The 13,603-nt window shown below is 46.6% G+C and overlaps 1 protein-coding gene across 3 annotated transcripts in view; it reads left to right on the top strand.

The window, feature by feature from the left end:
• NAB2 (NGFI-A binding protein 2) overlaps positions 1-13,603 on the top strand; it is a 125,791-nt gene that overhangs the window by 86,339 nt on the left and 25,849 nt on the right. For all 3 annotated transcript variants that reach the window (XM_069653556.1, XM_069653554.1, XM_069653555.1), the window contains exons 4-5: positions 7,776-7,833; positions 9,400-9,529. In XM_069653556.1, the coding sequence (XP_069509657.1) occupies positions 7,776-7,833; positions 9,400-9,529 (188 nt within the window). The remainder of the gene's footprint in view (positions 1-7,775; positions 7,834-9,399; positions 9,530-13,603) is intronic.

The raw sequence follows: 13,603 nt of genomic DNA on the forward strand, positions 1-13,603 counted from the left end.
AACTGGACCTTGCTAATGCTCATTGCAGCCTTGTACCCAACAGAACACGGAATTCCCGTGGGACACATTCATTAGAATGGGAGGAAGTGGGGGGTGGAGACAAAGGGAAGAGGGGCGTTCACTGCTAAGATGACTGCCGTACCCGCTGCCTGTTCTGTGAGCCATGCTTCAACAGCTCTCCTTGTGCCTTATCCTTCACTGCATGAATGACTTCGATTTAAGAACTCTCCTTTGCAGCTGCTTGAATTAGTTTGTCAGCAACACAAATAGAACCCGTGGCTGAGGACACCAGGCATAAGCCCGATTAGCTGCAGGTTCCACAAGACAATACACTTCAATGAGCACGTGCAATAGCTACCTGCCGTGTGCCACAGCATGCAGAGTTCAAACAGCACAGTCTCTGGGAACAGCAAACAACACCCACACACCAGAAACGGTTCTCGTACAAACACTCTGTTGCTCTCTAGCTAGGGTCACTCTATGCAAAGCACATACACACATACAAACTCACCTAGACTGTGGAGCGGAACAGCCCTTTTTTGTATGAGATCTCGTGTCATTAGCATTTGCCCTGGAGCAGATACTCCCCATTGCCTCCCGTGGAAGAAAAGCCTGGACTAAAAAGCACTGATGGGTGGCTAGAGGAAGTGCGGTCTCACTGCAGGGCCGGTGCTATCACTAGGCAAGGTTAGGCTATTGCCTAAATGTGCAAAATGTTAGTTAGAGCGGCAAAATGCTGCTTTAACTCACACTGCGTTTATGCTGTCTTGCCTGCCATAGCACCAGCCCTGTACACTGTCTGCAGGCTGGCGCCATGAAGTTTGGGGTTGAGTCAGGCCTCGGTGATAAGTGGCATCATGGGCGTGGCAACGGAACACCGCACCTGCCCCTCTGCTCTGAGGGTGGTGAGACAACCACGCACAGAGGCGCAGTCTCGTGAACGACGGAGTTGCCCCACGCGGCAGAGTAAGAGAGAAGACTGGAGCTTGTATGCCATGGCTGAAGGGGACATCGAAAAGGCGGGTCTAGGTGTCTTTTAAGAGAGGTTTCCTTAATGTATGTATTTTATGCTTTGAAGTGGCTTGCTCGCAATGAAGCGCTTGTAAAAGGGCAATAACATACACATATAAAAAATAAATAAAATGTCTTCGACACATCTTTCCCTTCCTTACTTTCCGTGCCTTACTTTCCGTGCAGGGTGCAAGCGGACCTGCCAATAGTTCTGTCACATGTGGACTACGCTAACGGCGCATGCGCGGGCCTTCCCACGTACAAGCTGCAGAGCTTGCAAGGATCCAGAAAGTTGCAGCCCAAATGCTTTTGAGACTAAAGGAAAGTGAACATATTTCCCCGGGCATGCCCTCCATCCTCCTCTGGCTGCAGCTCGTGTCGAATTTAAGGCCCAATCTATAGTCCATAAGGCAATCAGCAAAAAGGAACCAGAACTTATTAGGTCAAAATTTTAATTGTACCAGCCAGGGCCGGCCTTAGCGGAGGCAGCGCCGTTAAAGAATTGGCGCGGTGAGGGATGGGGTGTGGGGGAAGGAGCGCCACATTTTCTTTCTAACTCCCCGCTCCAGCGCCTGGTAGGGAGTTGATCACTGGAATAGGACGCTCACGCTAATGCATGAGCTCCCAATTCCAATGCTAACCGCCTCGCTCCTGCGTTGGAGCGGGGAGGTAATCTGAATATGGTGCTGATGCAAAGCATCAGCACCCTATTGTTATTAAATGTGCCGGCCGCCGCAGGGGCATTTAATAACAAAAGCTGCCTTCTACGCCTTCTCCCGCAGGGGGCAAATAGTGCCCTCGGGGCATGGCGCTCCGGGCGGTCGCCCAGCCCGCCCTGCCCTAAGGCCGGCCCTGTTATCAGCCCACACGCTGTCTAGGTTTGGTTAGGGTGACCAGACGTCCCCTTTTTGCCAGGGCTGGCCCGGAATTTGTCTCTCTGTCCCCCAGTGCCCAGAGTTTTTTTTAATTTAAGAATCCAGTCCCGTTGTTTGGGGGCAAAGGAGGCTGACACCTTGCTCTGCAACAATTATAAACTAAATAAACATCTAAATATTAACAGAATTTTCACGGTCTCGAACCTCCAGCCTTTCAGGAAGCATCTAAAGGCATTAACCCCTTGCGAGACCGATTGGGGAATAAACAGGGGCAAGGCCTTTCATATCAATCAGAGCAAAAACCTCTTTACAAGGAACATGATTGCATCCGCAGTCAAAATACTGTGGGATTGGGTGCAGGTAGGGGGAGAAGGAAGTGGGGTGATGAAGGGGGTGGGGACGGGGTTTCACATCGAGCGGCTGAGGGGGTAGTCCTTCTGTTGTGTTGTGGGTCCTCCCGGTTGTCCCTCTTTAAAATCTGGCCAGCCTAGGTTCGGAGCACTCGGATAGTCTCTTGCTTTCTAAAGTACACAGAACACTGCTTGGTGGCAAGGCCCCTGCATATACCACAGCTAAGCTAAGGAATTCGATCCCAAAGGTGCTAAACATCACAAAGGATCCTTTGACATTCTGGAAGTTACAAAAAACCTTCCTGTTGAGTCAAAACTTTTAAACTGCTTCAGACACTGTGCACACCTTAGCTAGTAGTTGATCGCCTTTGCTTAGACTTTGATTACCGCTCCATGTGGTGTCCTGGTGTAAAGGACACAGTGCTCTACAACTCCACGTTAACATAACAGGGGGTTTAGCCCTCCCTGTCTCCGCCTCCCTTTGTGACATCACACCCATTGGCCCTAGGAGACAGCAGCATCTGCTTGAAGACCACAAATCCAATCAGGGAGCCCCCAAAGGTCGAGGCTGGGAATAGCCCAGTGCGAGAACAAGAGGAGGAAGGGTTTGGTGCAGTTCCGGACCAGAGAACGCCAGCAGGGGACTCTGCAATGCTGTTTCAGTTTGCTAGGCAACTGGATTTGGCGCTCGAGTTGGGGATCCTTTTGGGAGCCTGATGAGAATATGCAGACTGCCAAAGAGACTGTGGACTCTCACCCCTACAAAAAGCTGAAGAAACACTTGAGACTGCATGTGGTACCACACCTACCCCAAATCCCAGAGGGAGTCGAACAAAACATTGAGACTCCTACCCTACAACCTGACAGGGCTGAAAAAAGCCATGACTCTGGTGGAGTCTCACAGATGCTGCGGTCCATCCTGAGAGGGATGATAAAGTCCTTGAGATGGTTGGAGTCTCACAACTGGGAAGTTGGCAAAGCCCACCTCCTACATGGAGTGAAGAGGATAACATTTGCCTAAGAAACTGGTCAATGATAGGGATACTAGAATGGAAGGGAGGCAAAGAAACGGGCACTCTATACTTATGTATTTATAACACACTTAATACCCAGAGGTTTCTAAGCACAGACTTGGGGATGGAACCTGTGTTGCTCTGCATCGTCTTGCTTCCAAGGCGAGCGTGATGCCCCTGTGCTATCTTCCCATGGAAGAAATGCCTAAGACACGTGGAAGTTCTGGACTAAAAAGCACTGATGGAAGGCGAGAGGAAGTGCGGTCTCACTGACACCCTGAAAGAATGAGAAACACCCCTTTTCAGCTTCAAAATAAATACTTTAAAACTGAATATTTACTTCTCGTTTTCATTCAGTGATCCGTCATAGATGGTACACATATACACAGATTCCTTTGCGCGAGGCCACAAACGCACACTGCAAGAAACACATTCTGCAACACATACACATCCAAACCCGCGCACGCACAAGCCACTCTCTCTGGATTAAGGTTCTGCATTGGATGTTAACCAAGTTCATCAGCAGATTGGATGGAAAATATAATTAGTTTGGTGTGTTTGGGATTCCTGGGAATGGGTGGCGAGCCTCTGTGGAGACTTCTTACCTCTTTGCTTGAAGTATTCTTTTGATCGTTTTGTTCTTCCAGATGCATCATGTTCTGGATGCGCAACCTGATATTCCCGCAGGGATTTTAGGTTTGTGCCACCAGTGACCAGTGTTCAGTCCTGGCCAGCAACTAGTGTTACCTGTGTACCTGGAGTAGTAGTGAAAACCTCCTGATTCCAGAGCCCAGCCTGGTTACAGAATGAAGCACCAGCAAAACAAAGGGCTGGTGGTTGGAAGGCTTAGAATTCATCTTAACCTCTGACATTGCTCTGCGCAAGCTGCCAGACCATTGTTCTTCGCATGCCAAGCCATTACAGAAGAGGAAAGACCATATGCAAATCAGGCTTGGTCCCACCCCAAAAAGGGCAGTCCTGCCCGAACTGCTTGGTGACATCCCTTCTGCACGAGACCACATGCATCCCCAAACATGTTTCAGCCTTGTTGGGCCTCATCAGTGAGGAGATGCTTGGGTCTCTAGGCCCAGCAAGCATGGGACCCACGTCTGGGCATTCTCGTCCCACTCGGGGGACTACAGCAAAACAAAAGAGGTGATAGCTGGAAGATTTTGAATTAATCTTAAACCTCTGGCATTGCTGTGGGCAACCCTCCACACCATCGTTCTTTGCCTGCCAAGACAGAATGAAGCACCCCCAGTAAGCTATCAAAGGAGGATTTGGGTAGACCATTCAAAGTTGAGCCTGAATGACGGTAGGGCCTGGACAAACTGACCTGAAGTCATCCGGCACAATTAATGACTTCATTAAGCGGATATATTTGGTAGATTGCTTCGTGCACATCGTTTTTAATGTGCAAAATCACTGAGTTGGGAATTCTTTACAAAACCCAGTGATTTTTTCCCAAATGCAAAAAGGTCACCCTTCATATGTATGCAGGCATAAAATCCAAACATGGTGTAGAAAAAACACAGAGGTCATGAGGTGGACTTAAGAGGTCAAAGACCGTGAACCTATTGGCACTAGTCCAATGATACCAGGAACAGGGCAACACAATACGGGTTATTTTATAGTGGGCGGTGCAGAAAATAAGATCGTAAAAGCACTTTTTTCCGCTGCAGTACATTTTCCAATGCTAATATCCACAGCGGAGAAGGGGCACAAAGCAGAGGTTACATAACTTAATTTTTGATGTGCTTGTAATTTTCATGCAGGCACAAAATGAATGGATTTCTATGGAATCTGCCTCCGTTTAGCACCCGTGTAGCAAACACATTGCATGTAGCATATAGGAATCCACTAGTAAGTGCCATTTGAAAAGCGAAATTTGCAGGCGGTATTTAACTTTTGAAATGACGCAGCGTAATACTGAAAAGTAAAGGTGATTGTGCCTGGTTTTGCTCTACACGTTTACACTATGCCTTCAAGCAAAATCCAATTGTTAAAGCTTATTGAGCTACCATCTTAACATAATATTTTGTTAGTACAATAAAAGGTATCAAAACCTGGATAGTGCTTGATTTTAAAACTGGACTAGCACGGCGCCAAACCCTTTCTCGTGCACTATGCCCTTAACATTTTTTATATGATATGCAGCGGCTTTCCAGAGAATGCATCACCAATCTGCCAGGCGATAGAAAGCAGAGCTGATTGCATGGTTCCTGTGCTTAACAAAATAAATCATGCCTTAGGGGACCTCCTCAACCTCTATTGGCTGCCCAGATAATACCGCATCGAATTCAAAGTGCTGTGCATTGTGAAGAAGGTGGGATGGAACATTGGCCATACCTACATTACCTACTCTATTTAAAAAAAAATGGAACCCATCCTTAGCCCTATGTTCCAGCTTTGCAAATGCACTGATACAGCACCCTTCAGGCAGGCAAAAGCTCAGGGAAAAAGGCTCACCGCCAGTGGCCCGGAACTCTACAGCACCCTTCCCCAGGACCTGTGATGGGAACCCAACCACCACCCGAGGCCAGCAAAGCCTGAGCACCTTGCTTTTCCAGAAGGTGTTCCCCCAGACATGATTTCACTCTGCAAGGGGCTTCCTTGAGCTGCTAGCCAACGACCACCTGTTCTTGACTTCCTTCCACTAATAGCTATTTATCCAAAAACTACTGCAAAATGTATGTCCCAGTGGGAGGAATACATCCCCTATTGTGGGGTTTGTAAAACATATTCAACTGATTTGAGTACCAAATCTGTGTTTTTGGCTTACTGTTTGTTTCCCCCCCTCTGTCACTTCCCTGTACCCGGTTCTCCCTCCCCCACCCTATCCTCATCATCCACACCGCTCTGAAGCATCTTGTTTGCATGCAGCATGATACAAACCAACAAATTAATAAATCTGAGGTGCGGTTACGGTGTCCTTAAATTGAAAAATGTAGGGGCACAGCAGAAAGGCTCAAAGCTCTTCATGTAGAGATTGTCAATTTGCGGCTCTGCTTATAACCTGATGAACGCCCTGCCGGCTGAAACCGTCTGTTATTTATACTTAGCTCAGAAGTAATGGTTAAGCGCCAAACTGGGGCTATATAAACACCTTTAGAAAATGAAGGAGGCCGGCATAGCTGTGCATTGCGATGCGGGATAACCTTATTAGAGTTGCTTATCTGTTCTTTGGCAACCGTATTTCTAAGCTATAATAGCCATTTTGTGCAGCGTTGTTCACCATAGCAGAGACGTGCTGCTATTCTTGTTGGGATGGTGTAGAATTACTGAAGTCCTGATCTATAACTGTATGGCCTACGATGCAGAAGAAATTTCACCGGTGGTAAATAACTGCTCGGCCATTGTTACTGCACTGCATAGTAGCAATGATGGTAGTTTAGACTTAAAACGTTCCCATCATTACTTGAGCTAATTTTAACATGATAGATATAACACCAAGAAACTTATGGTGGGTTTAAAAAGGTTTGAAAAAAAACTTCCACCCGAAATGTGAAAGTAGGAAAGTCCATTTGAGCCAAGTCACACATTCCACAACGCCACCTAGTAGCATCGTTGGAAGTTCACCTCAGTTCTGAGCCACAAGAGCAAGGCATTGTGGGTATGCAAATTTGCTCAAATGCAAACCCTTTTCTCCAGGAAATTGTCTTTGTTGAAGAGGGCAGTGCTACTTTATACATAGCTTAATCAACCCAAGACAGACATTTTCAAGGCTGCCAGGACAACTACATACATGGGCTCACCCTTATTAGAGATCATCTGTGCAGAATGGTCCCAACAGCCTTGTGGTTGCAGCATTTGGCCATGTTTTCACAACACCAAGAAAGTTATGGTGGGTTTAAAAAGGTTTCGATATATACATTTGGAAATAAAGAATTCCCACAAAAGCGGTGCACGTGTCTAGTACAAGCGGGTGTTCTAACTGTAGTCCCCGTGTTGGGGCTGAAATGCGTGGCGTAGAAGCAAAAGACTGCATGCGCGGTTATGTAAGTCCATGTTGGTTTTAATTGAACTTTAAATTGCTGATTTTATGTAAGAATAAAATTAAAGGCTCTTTTTTGCACTTTAACAGACACTTGTGCTCTGACATTTTTGTTCAATCGTTAATGCATCTGTTTACAATTACAGTAGGCAGTAGCTGCGATTGAATGTTTTCTGAATATATATATACATATTCTCACACCTACACTACCAATGAAAAAAGCTCAGAGCTGATCTCATTTGGGATGGAAATTATTACTAGTTTTAAGTTTCCACATTTTACTATAATGTAATATTTCTGGTGATAACACAATTACCGCCAGCGTTCATGCATTTGCTACGAGTGTTAATTCTAACACCACCAAAGCAGATTTGGCAACTACATCATATTTAATGATATTTTTCCTTTGGCGGTTTTTTCCATTTAGTGTCGCAGGTAGCTGTCCCGCCCTTTCCTGAATGTGGCCCTATGTATTTTTTTTAAAGAAGATGTGATTCATAGTTTCAAATCTTAACAGATTTTCTCTTTTCAGACTGCATTCTGAGGACAGCAGCGCGATACTACCCTTGACCAAAAAGATTAAACAAGAGGTAAAATAAGCTTCAAATGTTCCATCTTGTGCTCAACAAATATTTATGGAATCACACTGCTCCCCCCTCCCTCCCCCCCACCGCACTCGCCCCTGACACAAAACTTGCCTGGATGTTTAGGGATGGGGTGGAACCATTTCAGTTTACTTTTTTATTGTATTGCTGTTTTGCATAACCCCTCATTGGAAACCATGCTTCATCAAAGCACAGAAGCTTCCCCTGAACCCCCCTCCCACACATACATGAAAGCACACACCCGGGAAAGTCCTTCACTCAAGCACACAGGCTCATCTGCCACCATCATGGGCCACGTGAGTTATGATTCTAGCACCTTCGACCTAAGACAAGATACCCCTCTCATATTGTTGCTCACCTTAGCATTGGTAACTTTTTATTAATACTACAAACAATCTATAACGCTTGGTATTTTTAATTAGACCAACCTCCCCTTCCTCAGGGAATTGTGTTCTCTTTAGTTTCACATTTTGTATCAATAAATGAAGTGACCACGTTCCACATTACATTTGGCGGGAATAAACAACAAATGTTTATTCGTTCAGTGGGGTAAAAGGGCAATCCTGATGCCAGTTAGTATTGGGATGCCTTTAATTCTAATGAGGTGGAGGCCGGATAGCGAAGAAGTGAAGGTGAGAGAAATTACAGGGCGGGCGAGGTGATTGCTAGGTTGAGCAGAGCTTGGGACTGGGAGCGTAGCGAGAGTGGGGGGTGAGCATCGGTTGGCAGGTTCCGCCGGATAGGGCATAGGGGGCAAACCCTTGAATGGATATAAACACAAGAAGGAAGAATTTGAACAGGGAGCAATTTTGCATTAATAGGCTCTCAACAAGGAGGCAATGCACAGAGGTGTGCAAGGATGAAGGGGAGGAGAAGGGTTGTCTAGGGAACAGGTAGTAAATCAAGTTCATTTCTTATTGCAAGAGGAGTCAAAGGAGTACACAGGTGATGCATGAGACTGGAGCACTAATCCAGCCTGTTGATAACCAGGATGGTATTGAGTGTTTTGGTAGAGGAAAAGACAAGATGGGGATGGAAGCTGGCAACCTGGAGGCCATAACAGTATCAGTGATGAAGTCTTTAAGTTTGCTGGTCATTACCCTGGGTCAGGTGGCCATTGCCAATCGGACCAACCAAGTTACCATCATCGCCATATAGACAACCTGAGTTCTGATCTGAATCCTGTTGGTCTTTCAAAATTTGTATTCCATATCATGTCGGCCCTAAATTTTGAAAATGCAATTTTTTTTCAGAATTATGTATGCGTGTACATGTTTGAGAGAGGGTAAAAAACAGAAGGGAGATTTACAAGCGGTTGTAGTATAAAGCTAAGGAAAGGTCAGCGTCCCTGACACAGAGGTGTTTATTAGTGCCGACGTGGCCGATATTGTGAGCTACGTGGGGTGCATTGCTAGACGGCAGAAGAACAAACACACCTCTCCAGTTCAAATTTTTTGTCATTTTCGTTTCAGATTATGAATGTGCACAATGGAACTACAAAGCAGCAGTGTATTGCTTGGAATATATAATGCAATGTATTTGCCTTCCTAGGTGACGGAGCCTGGGCGTCCAGAGTTATTGCAACAGGTCGGATCCGATCCCTACAGCTCCTCATACCGACACAACCCAGAAGAGGACAACGGCAGCCTCTCCAGTGAAAGTATGGATGGCCAACACCAAGGTGAGCATGGGCGGGCTGGCGGTGTAAGTGAACCACCGCCTCCTCAAGGTAGACATTTGTCATGATCAGTGTGCATCGCTTATGGAATCTGAGGTCCCCAATTGCGGAACTATCAGGATTTGCCCCTTCTATTCTAAGGAGCTATTGTTCAGTCTTTGAGCCTCTTTGCGATCATCATCACCCCCTTTTTTGGTCAAGGCTCTGTTTTAATCAAACTCTTGCTTCCAACTGAAGCAAGCCATTTGTTAAGGCAGATGAGGTTAGCTCAGGGTCTGCGTTGTTGGTACCTGTGCAGTGCACGCCACAGGAACATTATGCGTTCTTTTTTGTAGTGATGTAGATTAAAGTTGGGTGGTGTGTACAGGAACTACCGCCACCGCGACTTTACTATATACAAGTCACAAGGCGACCTTTAAACTTGCTATGTACAAATAGAGTCACGCCAAACACAGCATTTACAAGCGAGGAAAGAGAATTTACACAATCCATTACATCAGTTTGACTATTTTCTAGAGAAACGTTCCAACCCAATGTTCATATCATTATGACATTTATCTCTGTAAGCAAAAAGGTGGATTCAAACTCTATTGGTCAGCTTCCATCGCTCATAAAAACCTGACATCAAGAGTCCCTAGAATTCAGTTTTCATGTGGGTCAAATATACCCCACAACAGTTTCATCTATTGTCAACTTTTTAATTCCTCAAATTGTCCATTATAAAAAGCTAAGAGGGCAGGATGACAGTGCTGAATTTTAAATGGTGAAAACCTACAAGTGCTGTATAAGAAGGGAATAGGACAATATGGTAACATAATCAGGATACAATTAGAAGAATAGTCTTTTAAGGCTGTGGATAGAGGGGTACAGAGAGATACAGGCCGGGATGCCGGTTAGGAAGCGTACAGTGGAACCATTCTTGATTCATTTGCTTGTGGATCCTCAGCTGTCTCCGAGGGAAGCTAAATTTCTGTGAGTGTCACAGGATCTGACCTTCCTATCAGCCCTGTGACTGCATCCGCAATCCCATCCCTTGCTTTCTTCTGCTGTGAGAGAGGATGGAAAGCTGGTTCTTGTTTAAACCCCCAGAAGACCCAAAAGGCAGCAAGTCATCATTACCCAACACCTCCCGCATTTTCTCCGCCAGGTCTTTACCAACTTTAGAAAAGCAACTCGGAATTACATTTTTGGGGGTTTCTGGCCAGAACTCCTCACTTCTAATAGTCATCATTTACTTCGTTTTTCAATCCCTTTTATTCCCATATGATCAGGAGAAAATATCCACCCAACAAAGAAATAAGTAGGCCATTATCAGTGTGCAAGAGGAATGGGGCCCTCATATGAAGGTGCTATGTTGCGGCGATTCCCATGCCATGCAATGTTAGTTTCTTTGGAGCTACTGAAATGTGCATTTTTTTTTAGGAAACATTTCTAGTGAACATAGCAAATCACATCTCCCATTAAATCCTTTTCTAAACTCCATGCTCGTCTTTCCTCGTCTGTCCTTGAGCTCGAGAGGCCAGCGGAACTTTGCAATCAGTGGCACATGCAAGCAGAAAGGAAGCTTCTACTATCTAGGACATATGCTTGAGACATTTTATGCCCTCTTGACTAGGATCCCTTTATCTACCAGGCAGGCTCGGACGGGCCTGTAGGGCAATGCCCGAACCAAAAACACTAAATACTAGTGTGGGCCAGTTTTTTGGTCGAAGAGGGCCACTTGTTGGCCAATGTGGGCCACTTTGATGAATTACTTCACCATGCGGCTATTAGTTTTGACCTTTGTAGCTGAATAAATATTCCTTAAATTGCACAATTTGCATTACATTTGTATCAAAAGAACTCCCCCTTGGGTACTATTCAGACCGTCTTTACCAAAAGGAATGAATTGCCATTTGCAACTGTGGGCCACTTTTTCATTGGTGCCCGAGACAACTGTATACCCCAGTCCGACCCCGCTACCAGGAATCATTTGGAGCCAGGGGCACAGAGAATGCTTGTGTGTCACTTTTTCAGGTAAGCCCAAAGTTTCCAGTTGACTTACAACTTACCAATGTCAAAACAGACGGGTGTAATCACATACAAAACGGGCCTCATGCAGGCCCCAAACTGTAGCAGTGTTGCCGACACTGTGATGCCATGTTCGCTTCAGATGCTCAAGGAGGCCATTTCAGGCATGCACCAGTCCACAGAGGTGGACTGGCTACAAAACTAAAAGTAATAAATAGAAATCCTTGGGTCCACTGGCGCAGCCAGCTTGAGAGTTACGTCTCTGAAGGAATATCTTCAAATTAGGGTTTAGCACTCGATGAACCTGGCCACTCAAACCGCACCCCACTTACAAGCCCTAAAAGGGTCAAAACATGTATGGGGTTACGTCTGCCCACGCACAGAGGGAAGGTGGCCTAGCAGTTCATCTGGACCACTTCCTTTGGGGGCGGGGGCAGGCCTGACCTTGGATCTAATACAAAAGTGACACAGAGGCTAAAACAGAGCACACTCTATGGGTTCATAACGTATTAAGTAATCACGCTGATATGGGAGGTGGGGAGCGTGGATAGCTCAGGGGCAATGTGCTCGTCATGGAAGCAAGACGACACGGAGCACCACAGGTTCGATCACCGGGGCCGCGCTTAGAAACTTCTGGCTATTAAGCACGTTATAAATAACCTATCATATCATATAGCTATTACACACAAGATAATCAGGGGAAGAGTACCTTGGGGATTGTAGACAAATACTCCAAACAGAAGATCACTGGACACAATTCCGCCCCCAAAACTACAGAATTAAAAAACTTCAGAACGTGTTGCGATAAGGAAGGAGTGGCAAGAGATGAGTAATGAGTGGGGCGGGAGAGCTGGGTAGTTGTTGTTAAGCATTAAAATCATTTTAGATGTGTGTATAACACTTTCTAAACCTTTTATTTGGTCAAGCTCAGGAATATTTAGCAGAAACCCAGAATTCTAGTTCCACACACTTTTTAATTAACAGGTTGTGCAGATACTTCCATGCACACACTACGGTTGAACGTTTGTGTGCAGCTATGTGTGTGCCGCCCTTTACAGAATGTTCGCTCACTTGTGGTGTCGATTGACTCTTCAAACCCCTTTCCTCTGACATGGCTAGTTTTGATGTACCAGAAGAGAATATATCTATTATGCGTGCGGCCAGAAAAGAGGGTGCAAGGAAATAGTTCACAGTACTCCTGGGCATGTGAAAAGCTGCATAGGACATTGAGACACATTTTGGGGATTTGCACACATGTGCTAGCATTCTGGCAAGACATATCAAGAGAGTTAGATATCACTCTAGATAGAAGGCCACCTTTAATTGTTGGAATTGTGACCCTGCTATGGAGCGGAGTGACCCTGCTATGAGGTCGGAGTGACCCTGCTATGGGGGAAGTGACCCTGCTATGAGGCGAGTGACCCTGCTATGGGGGGAAGTGACCCTGCTATGGGGGGAAGTGACCCTGCTGTGGGGCGGAGTGACCCTGCTGTGGGGCGCAGTGACCCTGCTTTGGGGGGAAGTGACCTTGCTATGGGCCGGAGTGACCCTGCTATGGGGGAAGTGACCCTGCTATGGGGCGGCGTGACCCTGCTATGGGGCGGAGTGACCCTGCTATGGGGGAAGTGACCCTGCTATGGGGGGAAGTGACCCTGCTATGGGGCAGAGTGACCCTACTATGGGGGGAAGTGACCATGCTATGGGGGGAAGTGACCCTGCAATGGGGTGGAGTGACCCTGCAATGGGGTGGAGTGACCCTGCTGTGGGGCGGAGTGACCCTACTATGGGGCGGAGTGACCCTACTATGGGGCGGAGTGACCCTGCTATGGGGGGAAGTGACCCTGCTATGGGCCGGAGTGACCCTGCTATGGGGCGGAGTGACCCTACTTTGGGGGGAAGTGACCTTGCTATGGGCCGGTGTGACCCTGCTATGGGGGAAGTGACCCTGCTATGGGGCGGCGTGACCCTGCTATGGGGCGGAGTGACCCTGCTATGGGGGAAGTGACTCTGCTATGGGGGAAGTGACTCTGCTATGGGGCGGAGTGACCCTGCTATGGGGGAAGTGAC

This window comes from Ambystoma mexicanum, chromosome 3q (assembly GCF_040938575.1).
Source record: "Ambystoma mexicanum isolate Mex_15411 chromosome 3q, UKY_AmexF1_1, whole genome shotgun sequence".
NCBI classification, from domain to species: Eukaryota; Metazoa; Chordata; class Amphibia; order Caudata; family Ambystomatidae; genus Ambystoma; species Ambystoma mexicanum.